This window comes from Mustela putorius, unplaced genomic scaffold, assembly GCF_011764305.1.
Source record: "Mustela putorius furo isolate JIRA1106 unplaced genomic scaffold, ASM1176430v1.1 tig00003845_pilon_pilon_pilon, whole genome shotgun sequence".
NCBI lineage: Eukaryota > Metazoa > Chordata > Mammalia > Carnivora > Mustelidae > Mustela > Mustela putorius.
In genome coordinates this window covers 35,226,250-35,253,233 of record NW_025421998.1, presented here as the reverse complement: position 1 = coordinate 35,253,233, position 26,984 = coordinate 35,226,250, and the positions used below count along the sequence as shown (strand labels likewise).

The 26,984-nt window shown below is 38.9% G+C and overlaps 2 protein-coding genes across 9 annotated transcripts in view; one reads left to right on the top strand and one right to left on the bottom strand.

Annotated features, from left to right (window-relative positions):
* Positions 1 to 1,936: 1,936 nt before the first annotated feature.
* Positions 1,937 to 22,666, top strand: LOC101671415 (lanosterol 14-alpha demethylase). The gene is made up of 10 exons (XM_004776438.3): positions 1,937 to 2,285; positions 3,844 to 3,942; positions 7,731 to 7,907; positions 9,095 to 9,221; positions 10,770 to 10,944; positions 12,760 to 12,879; positions 13,296 to 13,491; positions 14,702 to 14,797; positions 15,826 to 15,994; positions 21,729 to 22,666. The coding sequence occupies exons 1-10, from the start codon at positions 2,112 to 2,114 to the stop codon at positions 21,905 to 21,907; spliced, it is 1,512 nt and encodes a 503-aa protein (XP_004776495.1). The 5' UTR covers positions 1,937 to 2,111; the 3' UTR covers positions 21,908 to 22,666.
* A 2,900-nt stretch (positions 22,667 to 25,566) lies between these two features.
* Positions 25,567 to 26,984, bottom strand: part of AKAP9 (A-kinase anchoring protein 9) — a 194,641-nt gene continuing 193,223 nt past the window's right edge. For all 8 annotated transcript variants that reach the window (XM_013047838.2, XM_013047840.2, XM_013047842.2 and 5 more), the window contains one exon: positions 25,567 to 26,109. In XM_013047838.2, the coding sequence (XP_012903292.1) occupies positions 26,075 to 26,109 (35 nt within the window). In that variant the 3' untranslated portion in view covers positions 25,567 to 26,074. The remainder of the gene's footprint in view (positions 26,110 to 26,984) is intronic.

Here is a 26,984-nt window from a genome sequence, read left to right as displayed (position 1 = left end):
TCTTATGACCCAGAGATCATGAGCCAAAATCACATGACTCAAAATCAATAAGTGACCGAACCACACAGGTGCCCTGGAAAGCTTTAATTTTATCATTGACAACAAATATTGCCAATGATTTTCTTTAAAAGGACAGACTGGTTTCATTTTCGAGAAAATGTCAAATAAATGTGAATGACCTGAGTTTGGTAGTCATTCTTTCAAGCAAAATGTTATCCCATAAAAAAGTCTGCTAGTTAAAAAATACATGTACTCAACGTTTGAACTTTAATAAAACTAATATTCACAATTTCATCAAGGACAGTGTTAAGTGAAGTAGGTAAATTTTTTTTTTTTTTTCTATTGCAAGTGCATGGCAGTGAAGAATAATAACTGCTCGAGTTTGGTATCATTGCCTTTGATTTGTGCCAAAGCCTTTGATTTGTGCCAAGAAGTTTTTATTTACTACTGATTTTACACTATCAGGGCAAATTCCAGCAGTGATAAAGAAAATAACAGTATTATTATAAAGAGCTTTGGCTTTGCAGATACTCTGAAAGACTCTTGGGGATACCACAATTTTGAGAACTGCTATGGTAGGTATTAAGATAAAAGCAGAATATAAAAACAATTAAGGCATGATCCCTACTCTCAAGTTCATTTTCTAATAGAGGAAACCTACAGAGATGATTGCAACATTTTTTGGAGATACAAGAAACGGCAACAGTGGGGAGGACAGATTAAGGACAAGAATGGACAAGTACCAGGTAGGGTACTTTTGCAATGCAGACAGCAAGGAGACCTGACTTAAGGTCGTGGTGAGTGGAGAAACATTCAAAGTGGTGGAATTATAAGATGTGGTGATTGATTAAATATGAGGAATGGAGGAGGGCAATGGGACGCATAGTGGTGCCCATACTACATGGGCCTCATAGGAGGAGCAGGTTGGCAGCGGGGTAGGAGGAGGGAAATCCAGGTCGGGATTTCCCGACAAAGAGATGAAAGGCATTTAGGTGGAGGTGTTGAGCAGGTAATTAGATACTCCTGCTCCCTCCCTGAGGGCCCTGCAGTTCTCTTTCACTGCTGTATCCCCAGCGCCAACGTTGCACAACACCTAGCTCCTCATAGTGGCTGAGTAAATACATGAGGATGGTCGGGAGCTCGTGAGAGTGACAGAGGACGGGAATTAAATGTGGTGGTCGTGATATATACATGCTTGTTCGAGACCACAGGAGCGGGTGGCCAAGGGACTGAAGTTCCGCCTTAAAATCTTTCTGGACAGAGGGCTGCCTCCAATACGTCGCGTTGGCCTAAAATATACAAATTTGTTTCGGAAAACCTGCTTCCGTATAATCCAGACAGCAGCTAAGTTTTGTTATCGTTATGCCATATATTAATACCTGTCAGACTGGTCTTAATTGGGGTGGCATGGGACTGACCTCATCGCCCCACCCTTCAGTGTGTAGACGGCCTCTTTCACAATATCCCTTTTCCCGAGCTTGTTGGCTGTCTCTCCAGTACCTCAGGACGCGGGCCCTGAAAAGCTCGGTTGCAGCGGGTCGCTTGCCCAGGCCAAGGGCGGTGCTCAAGCCACCCGCCCGGCTGACGCCACATAAGCTGAGATCACCTCACGCGCGAGCTGAGCAATCACAGAGCGCGCCGCCGGCGCTGCCGTCCCTCAGCAAACCCCGCTCTGAGATCCCTCCGCCTGCCCTTTCCCGGCGCTTTATCGTGGTGCCGCACCCCGGGCACGCAGGCTCAGGTGGCCCGTGATTCTCAGGGGGTGACCGTCTCTTTAGCTTTCGTTCTCTTCTGTCTTTGTACCATTCATCCCATAAGTGCAGCCTGCTTTTTTCAGGACCTCTCTCCCGGCGTAAGGAGACCTCGGCCATATTAAGACCTACTTGGGGGCGTGGTTAGCATCAGGCCCGCCCCGTTCTGTGACGCACAGGGTGGCGCGCGTGGGAGCCGATAGTAGGGGGTGGGACTGGGTTTAGTAGGAGACCTGGGGGCCGGGGCCGCCTCCGGACGCCCATCTACCGGCTTTACTCGCTTCATCGAGTCGCAGGAGCGGTGGCGACCTCGGCCTCCAGCGTCTCTGGAGAATTGTAGTGGCTGCTGCGGCGGTCAGGATGGTGTTGCTGGGTTTACTGCAGGCGGGCGGGTCTGTGCTGGGGCAGGCGATGGAGCGGGTGACCGGCGGGAACCTCCTGTCCATGCTGCTGATCGCCTGCGCCTTCACGCTTGGCCTAGTCTACCTGTTCCGCCTCGCAGTCGGCCACCTGGCCCCCCTGCCCGCGGGGGTGGTACGTGCACCCTAGGGGATCCGGGTGGGGGGACTCAGCGACCACTGTGGTCTAAGGGCTAGCGGGACGAGGACAAAGACGGCCAAAGTGCTAGCGGGAGTGGCGGCCGCAGCCGTGCTCAGATGGGCGACGGCGGCAGAAGCATTGGGGACGGGGAAGTGGCTGCTCCCTCTGCTGCTTGTGGTCGCGACTTACTTGGTCTTGCTGGCTTTGGTGCTGGGGGTCCTGCAATCTGTAGCGATTCTGGCGGTGGCCGCGTGTCTGGTCTTGGTGGGCGTCGTGCTTGCCGCGTTTATGGTCTTAGTGGTGGTTGTGCTGGCTGAGGTGCTGGTGCCCCAAATGGCCGAGGCCAGTGTGTCGGCTGTAGCATTGAGAGCCTTGGTGGTGGTATCTTGGTGACTGCCCTGGTGGGGTCAGTATCCTTTGAGCTGTAGTACTGCCCCTAATGGCGATTTCTATCTGTATGGGGGTGGGGGGCGTGTTTGGTAGGGTGGGAGTGACTGGATTGTCCCTTCTTATGATGCCGTGAAGTGTCAGTTTCTTTAATTTAGTGTTTTTATTGACCACTAGCTTCATACTTACCTAATATATTTGATGAATGCATCCTTAACCAAACAACACCAAGTAGCTTTTAAAACAGTGGAATGTATGAACTTTTGACCAAGTCGTTTTTTAAAACCCAGGGTATCTAAAGTACCTTTTATAGTGAGTGAGAAGGAGTTCCTGCTAGTGCTGATCTACTCTAAAATCAGTGGATGAGGGGCGCTGGGTGGTTCAGTTGATTAAGCATCTGGTCCTTGATCTCAGCTCAGGTCTTGAGCTCAGGGTCCTGAGTTTAGACCCCATGCTGGGTGTGGAGACTACTTAAAAAATAAAATAAAATCAGTGGATGAGATGTGTTCTGTTTCCTCTTAAACATTTCACATCTTTCTATACCTCAAGTTACTGTTTGTCTTTTTCTATGCCTTCTTTAGGCAAGATTCTGGAACTAAAATTGTGAGTGGTAGTGGTAAAGACAATACAGTTTGATTTCCCTGTTTTTTTTTTTGTTGTTGTTGGGGGGTGCTAATGGTCAAGAACGTTACCTAGAGCCACCAATAAATAATACTGGACATACTCTGGACAGTGTTCAGCATGTGTAATTAACAATACCTTTGTGTTTGTCTAGTCACTTATACCATGTTTTGAGTTTCTGTTCTTTTTACTATGGCCACTCTCCAAAGATATTTGTAGTTTGGCAGTTTTTAAGTTAGGTAACATATTAGTATTAGTGGTAAATTTCATGTGTTTGGTCAGAAAACTAAAATGGTTATCTTGGGCTGCCTGGGTGGCTCAGTCATTAAGCATCTGCCTTTGGCTCACGTCATGATCCCAGGGTCCTGGGATCGAGCCCCATAGGGCTCCCTGCTTGGTGGGAAGCCTGCTTCTCCCTGTCCCACTCTGCTTATGTTCCCTCTTGCTGTCTCTCATTGTCAAATAAAGTCTTAAAAAAAAACCCCAAAAAACAGGATATCTCAAAATGAAATCTGAACCTGCAATTTTTTGTCTTCTTTTGCAGAAAAGTCCACCATACATTTTCTCTCCAATTCCATTCCTTGGACATGCCATAGCATTTGGGAAAAGTCCAATTGAATTCCTAGAAAATGCATATGAGAAGGTAAGTTTTCCAAATAATTATAGGAAAAGAAATTTGTGCTTTTCAAACTTTTTTAAAATGGCAGAACATTAAAAGAGAAAGTGTAGGGGCGCCTGGGTGGCTCAGTGGGTTAAGCCGCTGCCTTCAGCTCAGGTCATGATCTCGGGGTCCTGGGATCGAGTCCCGCATCGGGCTCTCTGCTCTGCAGGGAGCTGGAGCCTGCTTCCCTCTCTCTCTCTCTCTGCCTGCCTCTCCGTCTACTTGTGATCTCTCTCTGTCAAATGAATAAATAAAATCTTAAAAAAAAAAAAAAAGAAAGTGTAATCTTAGTATAGGAAACCAGGTAAATTGGAGCTGTTCCTGTTTAAGCTGGCGGGGTCTTGGAGGCTCTTGTAACTTTTCCTGTGTCTTGGGTGATCTTTGAGACATCACTGAGGAAAGTTCTGGCAGCTGTGATTTAAAAACCACTCGCCTACTTTAAAAAAAAAAAACCACTCACCTGAATTTTATACTTACTGATCATAGTTAAAATTGATACTGATCGATCCTTCTTTTTCTTAACCCGTCCCCTGTGGAATTTTCTAACCTGTTCTATACATCTGTGACTTCAGTTTCACTTGGATGACCCACAGGGGTACCATGGCCACTCAGACCTCTGTTCCTCTTCTCTCTAGTGAGCTTTCCAATACCAACTCAGCCATTTATCCCACAGTCCCATTGTGAATTGTTGTCACTCTTAACTCTTTCAGCTCCACAGTATAAATTTAAACACTTTAGTTTTAGACCACAACTTCTTTTCCTGGCTTTCTTCTTCAGCTCCTTCCATTAGAACCATTCTTTGACCTTATTAGATTTTCCAGTCCATTGTCCCATTTACTTTCTCCTGATCGGTTAGCTTCTTTTCTTCACTTTCCTTTGTTTTTCAGTTTGGGACAGTGGTCCATCATTTCACTGCCACTGTGGCCAATACCATACATACCCTGGATCTTTTCATTTTGCTTACGTAGTAAAACCCCAAACTTGTGGGGATTTTTCTTTTTCTTTTCTTCCTCGCACCAGATTAGTTTCTTCCTGACTTCATGATTCCCTACCTGAGCAAACTTTGAACACTGCTCAACAGTCGTGTTATGCCAAAGTATGTCTGGCATACTTTCTACTTCTCACAATGATGATTCAAACCTTCACTTTTCTAAACTCCTAATTCTTCCTATCAAAGTAGATGACTTTATCTCCTCTTTAGACATGTAAAACCGTCCAAAGAGAAATTTCTCATGTTCCCACTTTCAAACATCATTCTCTTTTCTTCCTGTTATACTAATTATAAAACACTTACTTTGTACTACTAAGTTCTTTACATAGATTATCTGACTGAAGTTCCACAAAAATCCTTTCAGGTATATCCATTGTATAGATGATAAAACGGAGAAACAGGTTATATAATTTGTTCTTGGGCTCACCACTGGCTAGTGGCCAAGCCAGGATTTATACATCGTCTAATTTCTGAATCTGTGCTTTTAATAATAATAATAAAACATGGTCTAATTTCTGAGTCTGTGCTTTTAATAATAATAATAATAGTAATAATAATAGTGGTAGGAATAGTAGTAGTAGTAGTAGTAAACAAGTAAATTTACTATGGCCAACACTCTCTTTCCTAATATATCTATAATATCTATATATATCTATTTATATATCTCTCTGTACACACACACACACATCATGGATAAGGTGATACATATTTAGTCTTGATAATAGGTTCTGTTATTTCCATTTTATGAATGAGGGAAACTGAAGTACAGAAAGGTTAAGTTCTCTGACTGTAGACCAAGGTCACAATAGCTAACAGGGAGAGGACCTGGAATGTGAACCTTGGCAGTCTGGCTCCAGAATCTTGTGCTATGAGCCCAGCAGGGGCTATCATGTTGATTTTATACTATTTTGCTTCCTTTTGGAAGTTAAAGTCTCAATCCATCTTTGATCTCAGGAACCTTATGCTGTTATTTCTTCTTTGTGTAGTGACTGCCTGCCTTCAACTGGATCTTTCCCATTTTCTCTGAAAAGTTTTCAAAAGTCACTCATTTAAAAAGACTAGAGCTTCTCTTGACTTACAGGTCTCTTCTCATGCCCCTCCCCCATTAGCAAGTTTTCTGTACTTACTGTTTCCAAAATGTCCTGTTTACTTACTCTCAGTCTACCTTAGTCTGTCAGCCCCTTCACTAATGAGCTCCACGTCCTAGTTTAATGAGCTTGACCCCTCAGCTGTATTTGTCACTGGTGACTACTCCCTCCTTCTTAAATGTGGCTTCTCTCATTTGCCCCTCTATTTCTCTGACTGCTTTTTCTCTAACTCATTAGTGGGCTCATGCCTGGGCATTTACTGATGGGATTCATGGAGGTTTGGGCCTTGGCCTTTAGTCTTTCCTAGGTGATTTCATCTCTAACCTGTGGCTTCACTTACTAGACATAGCTAGGTGACACCCAAATAATGTCTCTGGTGAAGGTCTCTTCTCCAGCTCCAGACCTAGATGTCCCAACTCCCACATGATTCTTCCTGAGTTGTCTCACAGGTGCCTGAAATCCAGCATTTCTGAAGGCTAACCCTTGGTTTTTCTCTCTCCAATCCTGGTTGTCTTGTTTTCTCTTCTCACCATTTTTCTGTTTGCCAGAAGCCTAGGATTCATTCTTGATACTTCCCTTTCTCAATCCATTGATGTCTGCAAATTGTCTCTTCAAAATAATTCAGTATCCATCTGCTTCTGTGTGCACTGCCCCATCATTACCACATGGCAGGTTTTCATCATCAGGTTCCTGCAATAGGCTCTAACTCGTCTGACATTCTTTCTGCTCTTGTTTCACCCTCCTCCGTATAGCAGCCAGAGGGATCTTTCTTTTAAAATATGCATATATCCGTGTGTCCCTCCCATGCAGTTTAAAATCTTCTATGGGTTTCCATTGCTTGTAAGAAAAAACTTCTTCCTAATATGGCTTATGAGACTCTATAATATAGTCTCAGCCCTGCAGACTCAGCTCTCATCTCATTTTGTCCTTCCCCAGCGCCTGCCGCCCCCAGTTAGGATCTTTGTGTCTCATCCTTTGAGCCTCAGCTCAGGTGGCCTTTCCTCTCTTTGGTCTCCCTTTTATCAGTTCTCTCCTCACGGAGTTACTTTCCTTCCAATAGTACTTGTCACATTTGCATTTTTACATTTGTTAATGTGATTATTTGATTTAGTTGTATCCCCAGAGCCTGGTCTTTACTAATAATCAGAAAACTTCAAGGTAAAGCATTTAGCACCCAACCAGATTAACAAAAAGTTAAAAATGAAATCATTTAGTGTTGGTGGGATAGTAGTAAACTGGGTAACTAAATAAACTTTGGATGTCTTTACACAGCAAGCACAATAGGACAGGTCATAACCTTTGGTGACTCCTGTGAATTTATCTTTATCCAAGGGGGGAAAAAGTCTGTATTCTCAGAGATACTCATTGCAGAATTATCCATAATAAATAAAGAACTGACATATCATCCATATGTCCAATAATGAAAGAATAATTCCTAAAATTACTATATCTGTGTAAAGGAAAGAGAATATTTTCAGTAGAAACTGAAAAAAAGCAGAATAAAAAGTTTGTATTTTACTTTCAACTGGATGAAAATAATTACAAATTTGCACAAAGACTGGGTGAATAATTGCATTAAAGTTTATGCGTGTTTTAATTTTTAAAAATGTTTTGTGAATTAATGAATTAGTGTTTAGTTTAGGGGTACATATTTTTCAGTATCATCACTATGGCTACTTTTCTTTCTTTAGTATGGACCTGTATTTAGTTTTACCATGGTGGGCAAGACATTTACTTATCTTCTGGGGAGTGATGCTGCTGCACTGCTTTTTAATAGTAAAAACGAGGACCTGAATGCAGAAGATGTCTACAGTCGTCTGACAACACCTGTGTTTGGGAAGGGAGTTGCATATGATGTGCCAAATCCAGTAGGTGACGCCAGTATCTTCAAGAAAGACAAATCTGTAATATAATAGTTACAGCTGATAATATAATATTGTACATTTAGAATGTAGAAATACATTCCTTGGTTCAAAAAAATCTGTAGAATGAGACATTTAAAAGGAAAGGCCTGGGTAACTGATGAGGAATGGGTATTGTTTTATAGCTACAGACATGGGCTAAGCAATTTTAAAGGTTGCCTGTACAAAGAAAGAGAATTGATGGTAACTTTGGGCATTGATTGATTCAAGTGGGTAACAAGAAAATCTCATTATTTCATTGGAAGGGCCTCATGACTCTACTCCTGCCTGAAACTCTAGCATATGCGCTCTTTTGAGCTAGAGATTGTTGGCTTTAGAAGTTGGTGTGATTTCTTTTCCCGTCTTAAAGTCAGATATTAAAGTGGTGCAAATTGATGCAAAACACAGATGAGATCATTGGCTCTGTGGCTTGGTGTGGGCTCTGGCTGAGATTGTACCACACATGACCTAGTATCCTAGTGTAGTGGTTAAGAGTTGACATGAAGTGTTATTTCTGGGGATGAGCGAGGTGCGGGGGAATGAATGGCTCCTCAAGGCCAAATGCAAGAACCCTAGAAAATCCCTCTGGTCAAATATATCTACTCATTTTTTCACACTGATGATCAGATTCTTAAAATAGAAATGTCCCAATGGTTTAAAACCATTGGTGTCTCAGTGTGAATTTATTTCAGTCAGACTATATTGAAATTCTCGTTAAACTTCTGGAAGATAGTGAGAAGAATGGTGGTTGTTTGGGAATGGAATGGGAAAATATATGAAGTAGGATAAAAATGATATGGGAACATAATGAACCTTTGGGGACTTGTGTTGGTATCTGGGTTGGGTTGGGATGCTAGAACCTAACAGGATAGGAAAGGGAAGCCCTCGGGTCAGGAGTGGGAAAATGCGTATGTAGGAAGGAAAGGCAGTGGGATTCCTAATTTATCATTAGTTGAGGGCCTGCATAGCAGGTATCTCTGTGTGTGTTACTTCAGATCCATGTCTGGTGTAGTTTTAAAAAATCTTTTATTATTTTTACTTCAATATCTTTTTTTAGAATATTGTTTTCTTCGAGTTATAATAACCCAAATGAATCTTCTGATAAAACAAAATTGTGTTTTAATGCTTGGTATTATACTGTTAATATTTTGAAGGTTTTTTTGGAGCAGAAGAAAATGTTAAAAAGTGGCCTTAACATAGCCCACTTTAGACAGCATGTTTCTATAATTGAGAAAGAAACAAAGGAATACTTCCAGAGTTGGGGAGAAAGTGGAGAAAAAAGTAAGCAAACTGTTTTGGTTTTGCATTTGTCCTAGTATTTCTACTTTTTTTTATGACTAGAAATGTGTGTGTGTATAATGAAAAACCATCTGCAGCATATGTAAAAACCACTCAGATTATTGGAATGAATATGTTTTGATAACCACAGAGTTAAAAAGACCTGAGAGGAAGTGATTATTGCTGTTCACCTATCAAAAACCTTAGAATGGGTTAATTAACATCCATGTATTTGTACAAATACGAGTCATGGTTAAATTTTGAAATAAACTGAACGTAAAACTTTCTGCAAGGTCATTTTAAGACAAAAAGTAAAAATAACTTTTTTTAACCCAGCACGAGCAAGTAAAAGTCTAAATGATTTAATTTTGTATGTCATACCCTATCTATCTGATATTGTATGGGAATGACTTATTTAATGAAAAGAGTAAATTTAAATACGTAGGCTTACTCTATCACCAAATGTTATTATATGCTTTCTTGCATTATGTATAGCATATAATGAGTATAACTTGATCTTCTTTGGATACTTATGTGAATCCATTATTTATATTGGACAGTAAGTGTTCCTCTCAGAGAAAATTCCCACCCCACGTAAGGAAGCAACATCTGCCTCACTGGGCATCAAGACCTCTGTGTGGGTCTCCATATTTTGGGTGTGGTCTTCAGTTTTTAAATGGTCCAGAAACTTCATTTTGTTTTTAAGCCACCTGAAGCTGATGTGATATATTTCTAACAATAGAAGAAGCTGATGTATAAACCAAAATGGCCAACTTAATAAGTATAAGTGAGACAAAGTTATAGCACTAAGAACACCAGAATTTGCTAACCTTCATTGGCAAATCTAACTGCAAAGCCAAGTGATAATTGGAAGTTCATTTGGTAAACACAGAATTAAAGAACAAGGCATTGGGTGATTTTTACGATTTTTAAATGTCATCCAAATGTGCTTCCCTGACGTATCTGTCTCCAGTTTGGGATATACCAACTGATGATTAGCTACAGTTTTCTTACATATATAGGCAAGACCTCAAATTTTAGTCCTGGTCTAATTGCTTTTGACCTTCGAACTCCTGTAACTTTATTGGAAGGAAGTACTTGGAATTCCTGTAAATTTATTCATTTTTTAAAAATTTTTATTTTTAAGTAATCTCTACACCCAGTGCAAGGCTCAAGCTCATGACTCCGAGATAAAAAATCACACGCTCTATCAACTGAGCCAGCTAGGTGCCCCTCACTGTATTCTTTTTTATCTTCAATTTATCTTTTCAAGTTGAAGAGTCATGAGTGAGGTCCAGGGATGCCTTTGTGGCTTCCGTTTTGGCTGTACAGAGATGCTTCCCACCATGAGTTTCTTGCCTCTCTTTGTTGTGTCCATGTCTGTCTGTAGGCTTTTTTTTTTTTTTTTTTTTTGAAGATACAAACAGGATATTGTTGGTTCTTGAGTTTGTGTTCATAGTTTTCCTTTGTAATACTTTTACATCTCTAAGAAAGTGAAAATTTCAAAAGACTATTTGGCAATAGTAATGGGAATGATCTTTTTCCCTCTAGATTTGTTTGAGGCTCTTTCTGAGCTCATAATTTTAACAGCTAGCCATTGTTTACATGGAAAGGAAATCAGAAGTCAACTCAATGAGAAAGTGGCACAGCTGTATGCAGATCTGGATGGAGGTTTTAGCCATGCGGCCTGGCTGCTGCCAGGCTGGCTCCCTTTGCCTAGTTTCAGGTATGGATAAAGACGCCGTACTTGCTTATTTAACTGTAGAAATGCTGCAGTGTTGGTATGCTTTGCATTCACCAAGATAAAAAAATAAACATAAAACAGACAAATTAGGGGAGATTATGAGCTCCCTTCTTCTGTAAGAATTCAAGACAGGTTTTCTTTATGTAGTGAGCTCATTTAAGCTCAGTTTCAGTTTATAAGAGGTCATGTGTTGTCTAGCTGTTCTCATTTAAAACCTACTTCTCTCACAAATCTCATCTACTCAGAAAGGTCTCTGGGCTCTACCTAACAGTGATACACCCCTCTATGCACTTATTTGAAAATATGAGCATTTTATAGTTTTTATAGTCTGTTGTGAAATTTCTTTGTTTTGAAGTAGTAGTGCTTTTCTCAAAACTATACTGTGATTTCCTTAAAGGCGGGGACCATCTGATACAAAGAAATACTGCTTATAGGACTTGACATATAGTTTAGTGTCTTGCATATTAGTGGGCTTTCTATACCTGTTGATTCTTTTCTGTTCAGGTGAGAGATGGGAGGAGTTAAACTGGCACTCCCTTTTTCTGCTTCTGCTACATAGTTTTGTACAGTTTCAGGTTAAAGAGGGGGAGAAAAAGGGAAAGCCAGGAGAGATTCTCTGGAATTCTTTGGAACTTGTAAAACCTTATATTTGTAAGGAGCTTTGCAGTTTTTAAAATGTTTTCATCCGTAACCTGTAGTGGGGTCTCCAGGAACGTGCAACAAGCCATTTTTCCCTTTTCTATTTCCTAGATGAAGTCAGAAATGCCTGAGCTTGGTATGATAGACCTTTCCCACTTTAGCCCAGTCTTTCTCTGTCTTATCTGAACCAAATGATTTAACCAAATTATTCCATTCCCTTTCTTAAAACAGGCCTTCTGTTTTTCTGGCACTGCTATGTTCATATTGGGAAACATCTTCCCACATTGTCTCAGCAGATCCTCAGTAACAGTCTTACAAACACAGCGGAGCGGCTGTTTTTATTGGAAGCCTTAGGCAGTCAGCTAGGTAGTCAGATTGCCTGGTTTTAAGAAGCTAGGTAGAGGCTAGGTAGTCAGGTTGCCTGGTTTTAAATTTCAGCTCCACTGCTTTCTGGCTGTGTGTAACATGCAGCTGCCTGTGAAGTGAGGCTAAGAGCGTCTACCTCACAGGAGGTCAAAGTGGGTGATTAACTTTCTCAAACATGAGCACTCTACTTTAAAGGTTAAGATTTGGGGACCTGAAGTTTGTTTTCTGACTATACTAGTATTTTTGCCCCTATAAAACCATGTTGTCTCAGAAGATCAAAGTAGAATCAAATCCTGTATACTGTAGTCGTGTTCTAAATCCTAGATTTAGATCATCCTAAATAAATCTTAGGTTTATTTAAATTCTGACTCCTACAGAAAAACCAGAATGACTCTCCATCTTTTTAAAAAATTAATTTGGTTAAAATTGGAATTTCGTTAATTTAAAGGAGTGTTCTTCTGTTAAACTGGAAAATGGTTCTAAAGTAATAATCATAAGTCTTGTTTTAGACCTTGTGTTAGAACACAGGAAGTATATTAGCAATCAGGGATATATATGTTAGGACACATTTCTTGCCTTTAAGGATCCTAGAAATTTCTAACAGTATGAGATTTTTATAGCTTCTCTTTTTCTTTTGGTTCTGAGTTTTTTTTAATCAGTTGTTTTATTAGAGTCATTTAAATTAGTTAAATAAGGTTGCTATTAAGCGAGGTCCTGGTTATTTTCCAAAATGAATCTGATGCCAGGAAGTATGACATTATTTTTTTAGTCATTTTTGTCTTTGAATTGCAGACGTAGGGACAGAGCTCATCGAGAGATCAAGAATATTTTCTATAAAGCAATCCAGAAGCGCAGACAGTCAGAAGAAAAAATTGATGACATTCTCCAAACTTTACTAGATTCTACTTACAAGTAAGTGCTGTTTGGATCACATGTTAAGCCGAAGCAGGAAATTGCATATTAAAACAAAGTTAAATAATATGTCCAGTTAAAAAGTAGTGATGTTGACAAAATTCGTAGCTGTGAGCCTTGGGCTTGTTAAATGGATGAGACACGAATTCTTGGGATCCCATCGCCTTCCTGGAGCCTGAGGACCAACCACACAAGGGGAAACATCTATTGACAAACCACAGTAACATCTTTTGTAATGAAAATCATACTTTTCTATTGTCTGTCTCTTTCCCCTCAAGGGAAAGAATTCTCATTTGTGATGGGCAAATGCAAGACTATTACACCTGAAAAACTTACTCACTATGACCCTTTATTTAAATGTGGAGCATGAAGTGGGTCTGCCGAACTGTTAAATTTGTGTGTGACTCCTTCCACAGGGATGGGCGTCCTTTGACAGATGACGAAGTGGCGGGCATGCTTATTGGACTGCTCCTTGCTGGCCAGCACACATCCTCAACTACTAGTGCCTGGATGGGCTTCTTTTTGGCCAGAGACAAAACACTTCAAGAGAAATGTTATTTAGAACAGAAAACAGTCTGTGGAGAACATCTCCCTCCTTTAACTTATGACCAGGTTTGTTGCATTTTTCCTTTCATTGCTTTGTGACTGCAGTATATAATGAATGGCTAGTTTTTAAGGGGACAATTTGATATATTCTATTTACTATAGATTAAATTGCTTAGTTTCTTTTAGAAAATTCCCCACACACCTCTGTGAAATGTCTTAACATTGGATTCAGTTTGCTAGTATTTTGTTGAGGATTTTTGCATCTGTGTTCATACAGAATATTGATGTGTAGTTTTATTATGAGGTCTTTGACAGGTTTTGGTGCATGGAGAAATGCTGGTCTCAGAATGAGTTTACCAGTGTTCCCTCCCCTTTTATTTTTTTGGAAGAGTTTGTGAAGATTAATAATCCTTCTTACATGTTTGGTTAGAATTCACCAGTAAAGCCATTGGAGTCTGTGCTTTTCTTTGTGGGAAGTTGATTATGTGTTATACATCTATTCATACATTTTGTTTCTTCTTGAGTCTGGTTTTGTCCTTCTAGGAATGTGTCCATTTTCTTCTAGGTTACCTAATTCATTGGTTTACAGTTATTATAGTATTCTCTTAGAATCCTTTCTATTTCTGTAAGGTCAGGAGTGATGGGTCTTTCATTCCTGATTTTGTAACTTTTAAAATAATAATTGATACATAATTTACATAATATAGAATCAGGCCATTTAGAGTATATAACTTGCTATTTTTTGATATATTCAGAATTGTGAAAACCATCACAATTTTAGGACATTTAAATCACTACCAAAAGAAAACTGGTATCCAATTTGAAAGCAGTCAAATGCTCCATTTCCCCTACCCCTGGCTACCACTAATCTACTTTTTGTCTGTATAGATTTGCCGTACCCTGGACATTCTCATATAAATGGGATTATACAATATGTGGTCTTTTGTGACTGGCTTCTTTCACTTAGCATGTTTCAGGTTTCATACATGTGGTAGCGTGATTTTTGCTAGTGTTTTCATTTTTTAGACAAGTGGATTTTTGCAGCCCCTTACTGTGCCATTCTTCAGTGATTACAGCTTATACTGATGGTATCCTGGCCTCTTTCCCTTGTTGATCATGGATAATGACAGAATGAGATAATCTCAGATACTGAACCAGTTACCTGTGCACTTCTACCGCAATATAATCTATTTTATTTTAACCCAGAAATTTAAACACATACTGCTGAAGTAAATTAAGATATTTCTAAAACTCGGGAAATGTTTTCCCTTTTTAGCTGAAGGATCTAAATTTACTTGATCGCTGTATAAAAGAAACATTAAGACTTCGACCTCCTATAATGACCATGATGAGAATGGCCAAAACTCCTCAGGTGAGTCTCTTGGTTAGATTTCCCTTTCCATTCCTGTTTAATTGATCAAAAAGAAGAAAAATATAACAGCAAAGAGAATTTTTTAAAAAGATTTATTTATTTATTTATTTGACGGACAGAGATCCCAAGTAGGCAGAGAGGCAGGCAGAGAAAGAGAGGGAAGTAGGCTCCCCACTGAACAGAGAGTCGATGTGGGGCTCGATCCCAGGACCCTGAGATTATGACCCGAGCCGAAGGCAGAGGCCTTAACCCACTGAGCCACCCAGGCGCCCCCAAAGAGAATTTTTTAAATTATAAAAGGATAATCATTCCCATATAATTTCAGTTTTTTATGTTCTAATATATAATTACATATTCTGATTATATAGATAATTTTATGTAATTAGAGAGTATACATGCTAATCTGTTCCCTGCATTTTTATTTAACAATTAGGGTTTTTTGGTTTTTGTTTTTTTTAAAAGATTTTATTTATTTATTTGACACAGAGAGAGAGAGAGCAAGGGAGGGGACACAAGCAGGAGAGGGATTGGGAGAGGCAAAAGCAGGCTTTCTGCTGAGCAGGGAGCCTGATCAATGCAGGGCTTGATCCCAGGACCCTGGGATCATGACCTGAGCCGAAGGCAGACGTTTAACGACTGAGCCACCGAGGTGCCCCGACAATTAGGGTTTTCAAAATGGTAGTATATTTTTCCCCCCTGATTTTTAAAAAAGCTTCTTTTGTTAAAAATTCTGGTAGTGTGAAAAAAAAAAATTCTGGTAGTGTGGAAATATACAGATCGGATTGTGAAAGGCTCCTTGATATCCCTCTGCTACCTCTGAGGTATTACGGCTTTTTAAAGTTTTCAGCCCAGTGTTGGGTCACTTGGAAATCATCTTGAGTGAAAATAATTTTTACCTGGCCTATCATCTAGCTAGTTTTAAAAATATATGTGTATTACATGTGTTAATGCTTTATTACATAATAGTCTGGTTATTTGGTAAAATAGTTCTTATATTATCTAATGAAGTGTGTTGGTTTCATTTGTAGACTGTGGCAGGGTATACCATTCCTCCAGGACATCAGGTGTGTGTCTCTCCCACTGTCAATCAGAGACTTAAAGACTCATGGGTAGAACGCCTGGACTTTAATCCTGATCGCTACTTACAGGACAATCCAGCATCAGGAGAGAAGTTTGCTTATGTGCCATTTGGAGCTGGTAAGATACCATTTTACATTTGAAATGTTTGTTCTGATAATATATTTATGTCGGTAAAAATAATCCATATGAATTTTATTTATAAACATCTTTTCCTCATAGGGACATTCCTGTCAACATTTGTAGGAGTATCATCTTTGCCAAATTGGAAAAAGTATTTTCTTTGTTCTAAAGGAAATAGCTCAGTGAATCCTTGTATAATGCCCTGTTACCTTCTGACCAATTTAGTTTCTTCAGGTTTAATTTTTATAGTACACCCTGTTCTCCCTTATAACAGTATTTAAAGCTCTTTGTGAATTTTAAAGAGCCACGGGAATTAGCACACCATTTGGGCAATTATTTCAGGCTAAACATTGTAAGAGATTATCAGTGTTTCAGAAAAGAGCAAAAGCAGTCTTATTAAAATTGAAGCTTTTCTGGATTGTTAGTCAACTTTTTGGTGCTCTGTCTGTATCCTTAGGATAAAATGGTCTTTAAATTTGGGCAGGTCTTGCATAGGTTTGCAAGTTTATGCATTTCAGTTACGATCCTTAAATTATGCAGGCAGACCTTTGTTCCTGCGATAATCTCTCTCTTCACTGGTACTGGACAGATTAAACTACGTTTTATGACTTCTTGTTTAGCCTTTCCAAAGAGATTTGAAGTGGCACAACTTTTTTTTGTCATTGGTCACACTGTCTCCATATGTTAAGGGAAGTAGAAAGTACTTTAGGAACTTCAGATCTTATAACTTTAATAAATAAATTTAATAATATGGTATATAACATCACATATGAAAGAGTCGTAGATTGTTCAAACAGTTGGAAGGGGCATTAGTTCTGTGGCCCCAAATCTGCCCCAAACAGGAGTCATTTCTAAACTGCTAATTGCCTGGACTGCGCTTGAACTTTTTTAGGTAATAGATTGCTCAGTTACCTTCTGTGGCAGCTCATTTTGTTCTTTGAACAGATTCCATTTTTAAAAACTTAACATTAAATCTGTAATCTGGGGGCACTTGGCTGGCTCAGTTGGTAGAGCATGTGACTCTTGGTCTCAGGGTCATGAGTTCAGGCCCCCATGTTGGGTGTTGAGCCTACTTAAAAAAAAAAAAAATTGTAATGTTTCCTTTAAACATCCCATTGTGTTTAAAACATCCCCTAGTTGTTTTCTCTGAAGTTATACTGTATATCTTTGATCTATCTCAATATAGGATATAATGTTCCCTCAAATTTTTCACCATTGTGCTAGTTTCCTAGGGCTACTGTACCTCCCACAAACTGGATGATTTAAAACAATAGACATTTCTTCTTCCACATTTCTGGGGGCTGGAAGTCTGAAATTAAGATGTTGGCAGGGCCTTACTCTTCCTGTTGGCTCCAGGGGACAGTCTTTCCTTGCTTGTCCCAAACTTCTGGAGGCTCTTGGCCATCTTTGGCATTCCTTGGCTTGTAGCTATATTGCTCTCATCACTGCCTGTCTTCCCTTGGCCATCTGCCCTGTGGGTGTATCTCTGAATCTGTGCATGGCTTTCTTTGAAGGACACACCAGCATTGGATTCAGGGTTCATCCTAACCTGGTATGACTTCATTGTAACTAATTATATCTGCAAAGTCTGATTTCTGAGTAGATATGAATTTTGGGGTGACAGTGTTCTACCCCATATGATCATCATGTTAAACGTGTCCCAGTTTCTTTAATCATGACTCTGTAATTGTGTAATTTTTTCTGTGTTGGTGAATGTAGCATGTAGCTTATTCATTGTCATATTATCTTTGTGAATCATCAGAATTTATCCATTTTTCTATTAATTCATAGTTTGGGTACTTCTAATTTCCTTCTATTAAAAATAGTCCTTTAATCTTCCTGTGAGTAAGCCAACCCTCTCCTTAGATGTTGTATTTGCATATGGAATGGTTTGTAAACACTCTTCTTAAATAGGGCTCCTCGAAGTAAGTGCATTTATGGGCCATGCAGCACTGTGCTAGTAATATGCATTTTAAAATTTTTCCTCTATTTAATCTTCACAACCACACTATGAAGAATGGGGACTGTCATTCATTTTTCAGAAATGGAAACCAAGGCTTAACAATGCTTTTTTCAATTCCAGTAATTTGATCTTTTTGTATTCCCTGAAAAGCCATCTTTTGTTACTGAGCTCACTACTTTATGAGGTTCTGGTAGGCTGGAGAGATTGGAAGGCATTAGTCATTTCTGGCCTAAATATTTCTGATATCATCTTTTATTAAGTTTGTCTCTCTGGCTTTTATATATAACCTTTTAAAAATACATGAATTATATTTCCTATTATTAAAATTCCCCTGACATTTTAATAAAAATTTCAAAGCAAAGTCAAAAGAATTTTATATTGAACATTCATATACCCATTATCTCGATTCTGCCACTGACATTTTACTTATACTTGTTTTATCACATATCTGTCCATCACTTGATTTACTTATCAAGTGCATTTTAAAGTAAACTATATATACATCAGTATATTGTCACTCTTGTTTTTCAGCAAGTATATAATAAACTACACTTCAGTATTCTAGTTTTGATGTAAGATTTTACAGTGAAATATTTAAGTCAGTATTCATTGTTTTGACAAATGAATAACCTCAATCAAATCTGATTTTTAAAATTGTTATTGTTTCCCAGTCCTGTCTAAAAACCTTTGCCTGGCCCCAAGCTATGAAGACATTCTCCTCTATTATTCCCTATTAAATATGATGGTTTGGGGCACCTGTGTGCCTTTGGCTCAGGTCATGATCTAAGGGTCCTGGGATCAAGCCCTGTTTGGGGCTCCCTGCTCAGTGGAGAGTCTGCTTCTCCCTTTCCCTCTGTTCCCCTCCAACCCCCGCTGCTTGTGCTGTCTGCTCTCTCTCATGCTCTAATAAATAAAATCTTAAAAAATTTTTTTGATTGCCGTAGCATTATGTTTAGGTCTATGATCACCTGGAATTAGTTTTTGAGTTGGTGTGAGACAGAAATTGAAGGTTTTTTGGTTTGTCGTTTTAAAAAAGATTTTACTTATTTGAGAAAGCAAGCAAGAGAGTATACACTGGGGCTTGGGGGCAGAGGGATAGGGAGAAGCAGGCTCCACACTGAATAGGGAACCTGATGCGAGCTCTATCCCAGGACCCCAGGATCATGACCTGAGCCGAAGATAGATGCTTAACCCACTGAGCCCGCACAGGCACCACCTCCCCTTTTTTTAATGTTAGATACAGTTATTCCCATACCATATGTTAAAAAAACTTTTTCATCCTTGGCTTGCTTTATTTACTGCCTTTGCTGATAATCAAATAACCATAAAAGTATGTCTTCACCCTTTGCTGTGTTTTATTGTTCTGTTTGTTGAGCCCTGTCCAGGACCACATTGTTTTGGTTGGTTGCTGTGAAAGAAAAAGAACCCCACTTTCTACTCTACACTCTACTTCTAACAACATTTCTGGCCACTAAACGTTTGGGTGTTTTTCCCACACTAATTTTCTATGGACACCCACTGGGTGTCCTGCAGTTCGACTCAGTTCTGACACTATTCACCTGGGGTAATCACAGACCCCAGAGGTTAAGGGCGTAGTCCCACAAGACTCCCCCTTGCCCTCCATTACTTCAGATACCAGTTGCGAGTCCAGTTTGTCTCCTGTTCTTCTGACTGCTGAGCTATAAATCAGAGTTTTCTTGGTCTCCTCTTTGGGGTGCCACAGCTTCTTAAAATGGCTCACAGAACCCAGAAAACAGTTTATTTACTGGATTAACAGTTTATTACAAAGCGGGGGGGATACAACTCAGGAACAGCTTATTGAGGAGATACATAGGGCAAGGTATGGGGAAAGGGGCACAGAGCTTCCATGCCTTCTGGGAATGCCACATGCCCACCGTCTCCACCCTATGGAGACCATAGGTTCACTGCTCTGGAAAGCTCTCTGAATACAGCTCTCAGTCCTCCATACTATAGGGGTGAGGCTTCATTATGTAGGCATGATTGATTAAATCTTTGGTGATTAATTCAACCTCCAGCCCCTTTTCTGTCCTGGAGGTCAGGAGTTAGGGCTCTAAGTTCTAACCCTTTAAGCACATGGTTGGTTCCCCTGGCTGCTAGGCCCTACTCTGAGGGGATTTCTAGAAGTCCCCCATTTACAAACCCAGGTGTGGTTGAAAGGAGCTTGTTTTGAATAACAAAAGTCTTTTTCTTTTACTGCTCTTTGCTCTTAAGAAATTCCAAGGTGTTTGAGGAGCTCTGTGCTAAGGATGGGAGAAGGAGCAAATATTTATTATAAACCACAGTATCACAGCTGTTGTCCCTTTAGTATTGAAGTCAGATTTGAAGTCAGTTTAAGTCTTCCGACTTTTTATTTTTTTTTCCCCAAGACTGCTCTGGATATCCTCGGTCCTCCTTTGCATTTCTATATGCATTTAAAAAAAAATGGTCTCATTTGAATTCCACTTAGTTAACATACAGTGTAATACTAGTTTTAGGGGTATAATATAGTGACTCAACACTTCCATACAACACCCGGTGCTCATTACAAGTGCATGCCTTAATCACGCCCCCCCACCTCCATTCTGATAACCTTTAGTTTGTTCTCTATAGTAAAGAGTCTGTTTCTTGGTTTGCCTCTTTTTCCCCTTTGCTCCTTTGTTCTTTAATTCCAGGAGTGCAATCCGATGGCATTTTTCTTTCTCTGACTTACTTTGCTTAGCATAATAGTTTTTAGCTCCATCCATATTGTTGCAAATGGCAGGATTTCATTCTCTCTTTTTAAAAAAATTTTATTTATTTGACAGAGATCACAGGTAGGCAGAGAGGCAGGCAGAGGAGGAAGCAGGCTGCCCGTGGAGCAGAGAGCCCAAGGAGGGGCTCGATCCCAGGACCCTGAGACCATGACCTGAGCCGAAGGCAGAGGCTTTAACCCACTGAGCCACCCAGGCGCCCCAGGATTTCATTTTTTATGACTGTGTAATATTCCATTGTATATATGTACCACACCTTTATCCGTTCATGTTTATAGATACTTGGGCTATTTCCATAATTTGGCTACTGTAGGTAATGTCATAAACATTGGGGTGCATGTATCCTTTTGAATTAGTATTTTTTAATCCATGTGTTTTTGAATCAATTTTTCAGTTTTTATGTGTATATAACCTTTTAAATTTTGATCTTGGTATGTGTTACTATTTTGATTTATTAAATCCCTTTTTCTCCCATTGTTCTTTTGAAATGGCATTTAAAGTGTTTTTTTAAAGACTGTATTTTTAAGTAATCTCTACGCCCAGTATGGGGCTCAAACTCACAACCCTGAGACCAAGAATTGCACACACTCCCCTGATTGGCCAGCCAGGTTGCCCCTGGCATTTAAAGTTTTGATTGACTTTTAATTAGGGCTGTCTTGGGACAGAAGCTAAGAATATTCTAGTGTATTTCCAAAATAGATTGTCATCATAGATTTCAAATCTTACATATATTTAAACTTAGATGTGACATTTCAAAGAAAAAAGCTATTAGAAGAGTCATTATATAATCATCCAAGTACTGTTTCCCTTAAAAAAGAAACCTTGAAAATCTGAGATTTTTATTAACTATTTTTTTATATTCTTCTTTTATGTGAAAAGAATATGTCATCTTTCCCCTATATAATATAATCTCTATATCTGCTATCCCTCCAAAGTGTAAACAAATTTATCACTCCAGGAGAAAAGATGGGAAAAAGAATTTCAATTGATTCTTAAAAAATTTTCCTTTTTTTAACAGGACGTCATCGTTGTATTGGGGAGAATTTTGCCTACGTTCAGATCAAGACAATTTGGTCCACTATGCTTCGTTTATATGAATTTGATCTCATTGATGGATATTTTCCCACTGTGAATTATACAACCATGATTCACACCCCTGAAAACCCAGTTATCCGATACAAACGAAGATCAAAATGAAAAAGGCCACAAGGAACTAACATGTGAAACATCACTGTAAACCGCAAAAGCATTTGAAGAGAATGAAGTTTACGAAACAACTCCTGGTGTATTCTTTGAATTTTAAAGGACAACTAGATTAACTTAGTTTTTATATTTTCTTAACTGAATGGTTCCATCAAATCTAATGGCATTTCGTATATTTCCTAATAGTTTTATGATGGCTATTAAGGAAATCAAATTCACTAGTATGAAATTATTTAGGGGGATCTTGGTAATTGACAGATTCTAAACACAGTGTCCAGGTATTAATCTTAACAAACATAGCTCTTGGAAAGTAGATTTGGGGTATTTACATCTTAGATCTGCAAGTAGAAAAAAGCCCAGAGGCCCAGGGAGATACTTGGAAACTCAGGTTATTTATTTACTGAGTAATGTTTGTGTGTGTGAGTGAGGATGGATGGATAAGGAACTCCCATGTAAAGCCTTTGATAAAAAAGAATCTCATCAGTTGTTTTGGTATGATACCCAGCGTGGTGGAGCTATGCTGTAGAAAAATGTCCTTTGAAATTTTAACTGGAAGAAGCATTGTCTCCAGGAAACAAACAGATCTGACGATGACTTAGTAATTATGTTTCCTAAAAAATAATAGTTCTAAAGAATGCACAAGTATCTTAATCTAACTACTAAATGCTATATATTTGTTTATCTGATAAATTTCCATCTGGTTCCACATGGTGACATAAATGTGAAAGCCCAAAATAAAGTCCTTAAGGAATAGTTTCTGTTCTCTTTGGCTCTCAGTGTTTCCTGCTTCCTCTCCAGAATCTAATTAGGGACGTTTCAGTTATTAGTTCTGTTTACTAAAACTTAATTTAGGTTAAAAATCTTTAAAAAATATATATATAAAATCTGAGAGTAGTAACTCTGGCTTTAAGGTAGCATGGAGTATAGGGTCTTTGGGAGTAGTATCATTGGCTGCACTGTGTGCAGCCTGTGTTCAAGAATCAACTCAAAGTGTAACTGGGGACCTGACTATATATTTGTTGTAATTTGACCACATGATCTGTTTTTGCTGGATGAGGCCAAACTATCTTCCCTTATGTACAAGGGGAAGATGCTAGAAGGGTTGTGTTAAACTATTTGTGAAGGCAACAAAAAAAAAAAAATCTCTGCGTTTAGAGATTTTCACATTATCTCTGACAAAAAAAGATATAGTCTATTCACTAATTATAAAGTGGTGTGCTTCAGTGAGTAGAATTCAGGAATCTAGGAACTTGGATGGGGAAAAAAAATCCATCTTTGTACTAATTTTAAACTGTGATTTAGTATTTATGAAGCAAAAAACTATATGAGCCTTAGCAGTACCCAGGATTTTGAGAACAAAAATCACTGATTTTCCATATCACATAAAGATGTTTCAGATCTCCTGAAATGTCTTTTACTTCCATCACTATTTTAAAGTTATGATAGTTATTAGATCAACTGCTAGATTCTTATTTCTAAAAATGTACTATTTCTATGTAATTGGTTTCCTTCACAACTCTTTTAAACATATGTGTTTAAAAGCACTATTCTGAGAAGGGACCCGTAGTTTCCAAGGAGACACTTGAGAGGTTCATGGCACAAAGAATGTTTAAACCCTGAGTAAGGCTAGTCTGTGCTTAGCGAGTAATTTGTTTTAGACTTGAATAGACAACTTTTTGAAATTATTAACAAATAATGTATTATTTGTTTCAGGGGCACAGGTCTATAATTCATCAATCTTACACAATACACAGTGCTCACCACAACACCTACCTTCCCCAATGTCCATCACGCAGCCACCCCATCCCTTCCACCTCCCTCCACTCCAGCAACCCTCAGTTTGTTTCCTGAGATTAAGAGTCTCTTATGGTTTGTCTCCCTCTCTGGTTTTGTCGTTTCATTTTTTCCTCTTCCCCTATGATCCTCTGCCTTGTTCCTCAAATTCCACGTATTGGTGAGATAACAGGATAATTGTCTCTTTGATGATTGACTTATTTTGCTTAGTATAATACCCTCTAGTTCCATCCATGTTTTTGGAAATGGCAATATTTCATTTTTTGGTGGCTGCATAATATTCCATTGTGTATATATACACACACCGTATCTTTATCCATTCATCTGGGCTCTTTCCATAGTTTGGCTTTGAACAGACTTCATTTTAAACCACTGACTCATGACTGATAAAGCACTGATAAGTTGTGGAATGCAGAAGCCTGATGTCATAAGGAGGGCTGATGGTTAGATAATGGGACATCTGTGCATCTACCACCTTCTCCATTCTCTTTCATAGCAGAAGGGCCTTGAATGGCAAGCTGTGCTCACTAAAAAAGGTCCTACTCGGGACGCCTGGGTGGCTCAGTTGGTTGGACGACTGCCTTCGGCTCAGGTCATGATCCTGGAGTCCCGGGATCGAGTCCAGCATTGGACTCCCAGCTCCATGGGGAGTCTGCTTCTCTCTCTGACCTTCTCCTCGTTCATGCTCTCTCTCACTGTCTCTCTCTCCAATAAAAAAATAAAATCTTAAAAAAAAAAAAAAAAGGTCCTACTCAACTAAATGCTTTGGAATACATTTGTTATTTCTGGAACTCTTATTTAGAACCCAGCTGCTTTCATATGGAAAAATTAGTTAATTTGAAATCTTCGAGAATGTAGACTTGTTACCATAGCCTGTTTGTTGGTATAAGATCACAGACTGTCCAGGGGTAAGACAAAATCCTCAGGATATAATAAGCATTCAATACTACTCTCCTTGCTGTTTTAGTGAGATGCCATATTTCAGGGAGGATCCTGGTTCAGCAAAGCTGAGATTTACATTATCTCTATGAGAGCTTCCCAATCTGGAAATTGGCTTGGACAGCAAGAATACTGCTTAATTCTGCTGGATTTAGCATTATGCTTAATAAATTTAAGATTCTATCAGTTAAATGATTTCTGCATCATCCTACTAGGCATGGCTTTGTGAAGACACACCTTTGGACACAAGTAACACTAAACATAATTGGGCAATTATAGACTACTCATGAAAATATCAACATAGCTTTTAAAAAACAATATAAGTAGATGTAAAGTTGACATAGAGTTATCCAGAAAACTTCCTTAAGGGAGAGAGAGAAAAATCCCAATAGTATCTAAAATTAGAAAAACTTTCTAAATCTCAAAATACACATATTTGAGATAATGAGATCATCTGCACTGCCACTGACTGTTTGTGTCCATATCTCCCCACCAAATTCTTACGTTGAAATTCAATCCTCAATTTGTTGGTATTTGTAAGTGGGGCCATTGGGAAGTGATAAGGTCAAGGAGGCAGATGTCTCATGAATGGGATTAATGTCCTTATAACAGACCTCAGATAGCTCCCCTGTCCCTTCTGCCATGTGATGACAGAGCAAGAAGATGGTAGTCTATGAAACACGAGGCAGGCTCTTACTGGACATCAAATCTACTGGCACCTTGGTTTTGGACTTCCCAGCCTCCAGAAGTGTGAGAAGTTAATTTCTGTTATAAGTCATCTAGTCTATGGTTATTTGCTTACAGCAGCCTGAATGAACTAAGACATACACCAAGCACTACAGTTCAGTTAAAAATGAAGGTTCAAAAAAAAAAAAAAATAAAAAGGAGGTTCCCCACAAAAAGGTTCAAATACAGTGTGGTTAAAATGGTGAAGTCATTTTTATTTCAGTACTTGACAAAATACCCCATAAAATTCAAAACTTCTACCATTATACAAAAATAGGTCTCTACAAGTGATAGTATCTGTCTTCATCACCAGTAGCAAATATATTAGGGCAGAAACATGTAATTCAGTAGCCTTATAAGAAAAGTGCAGGACACCTCAAGCTACACATTCAGCAGTATCATAATGCGCAAAAGTTTAATCTTTTCACCCATCCGATAAATACACAAGGTTTATAATTTAATCATTTAAATTAGCATTCCACAAATATACATGTAATTTAATGATTATTGTGCATGAATACATACACATGCTAATATGTACAAATTCCAGTTTGTTTTCATGTGCTGGCAAGGGATCTGTATACAATCATAAGCTGTGTTCTTATTGGTCCCGCTGAATATCCACAATACAAAAGCACAAAAGAATGACTGATTTACAAAAGGCAATCTGTTTAAAATCACTTTGATTCATGTTTTAAAGGATTATCTTCTCATGCCAGCATGAAATTGGGTTGAACCTATGAGAGAAAAAGAAGATACATTAATGATTTTAAATCAAATTTCTACCTAAGCCAGACCACTTAGTACAGGCACACCTTGGAGACACTGAAGGTTGGGTCCCAGACTACTGCAATCAAGTGAATACTGCAATACAGAGTCAAATAATTTTGTTTTCCCAGGTAAAAAAAAAAAATTATGTTTACACTATAAAAGTGCACAGTTGCATTATATCTAAAAATACAATGTACATACCTTTAATACTTTATTATTAAAAAGTGCTAATCATCATCTGAGCTTATAATCTTTTTGCTGGTGGAGGGTCTTGTCTTGATGTTGAAGGCTGCTGACTGATCATGGTGGTGGTTGCTGAAGGGTGGGGTGGCTGTGGCAATAACTTCAAATAAAATGAAAATGAAATCTGCTGCATCGATTGACTCCACTGATTGGCTCTTCCTTTCATGCACAATTTCTCCGTATTGACAGCATTTACTCAGTGTAGAACTTTTATTATTAGTGTTGAACTTTCAAAACGAATCAAACTTCAAACTCTGCCGCTTTATCAACTAAATTTATGTAATAGTATAAATCCTTTGTTATCACTTCAACAATCTTCACATTATCCTCACTAGGAACAGATTCCATCTCAAGAGACCACTTGTTTTTGCTCATCCATAAGTAACCCCGCAAACATTAAAAAGTTTCATTATGAGATTGTAGCAGTTCAGTTCCATCTCCAGACTTCACTTTTAGTTCTCCTGCTACTTCCACCACATCTGCAGTTACTACTTCCTCCACTGAAGTCTTCAACATCTTTAAGTCATGCATGAGGGTTGAAATCAATGTCTTCCAAACTCCTGTTCATGTTGATATTTTGACCTCTCCCCATGAATCA

What these genes read in the sequence shown, in the direction of transcription:
- LOC101671415 (XM_004776438.3), top strand. Translation starts at nt 2,112, where the DNA reads ATGGTGTTGCTGGGTTTACTGCAGGCGGGCGGGTCTGTGCTGGGGCAG. An exon ending in CCCCCCTGCCCGCGGGGGTG is followed by an intron (nt 2,286 to 3,843) that starts GTACGTGCACCC and finishes CTTCTTTTGCAG; the next exon opens with AAAAGTCCACCATACATTTT. An exon ending in GGGAGAAAGTGGAGAAAAAA is followed by an intron (nt 9,222 to 10,769) that starts GTAAGCAAACTG and finishes TTTTCCCTCTAG; the next exon opens with ATTTGTTTGAGGCTCTTTCT.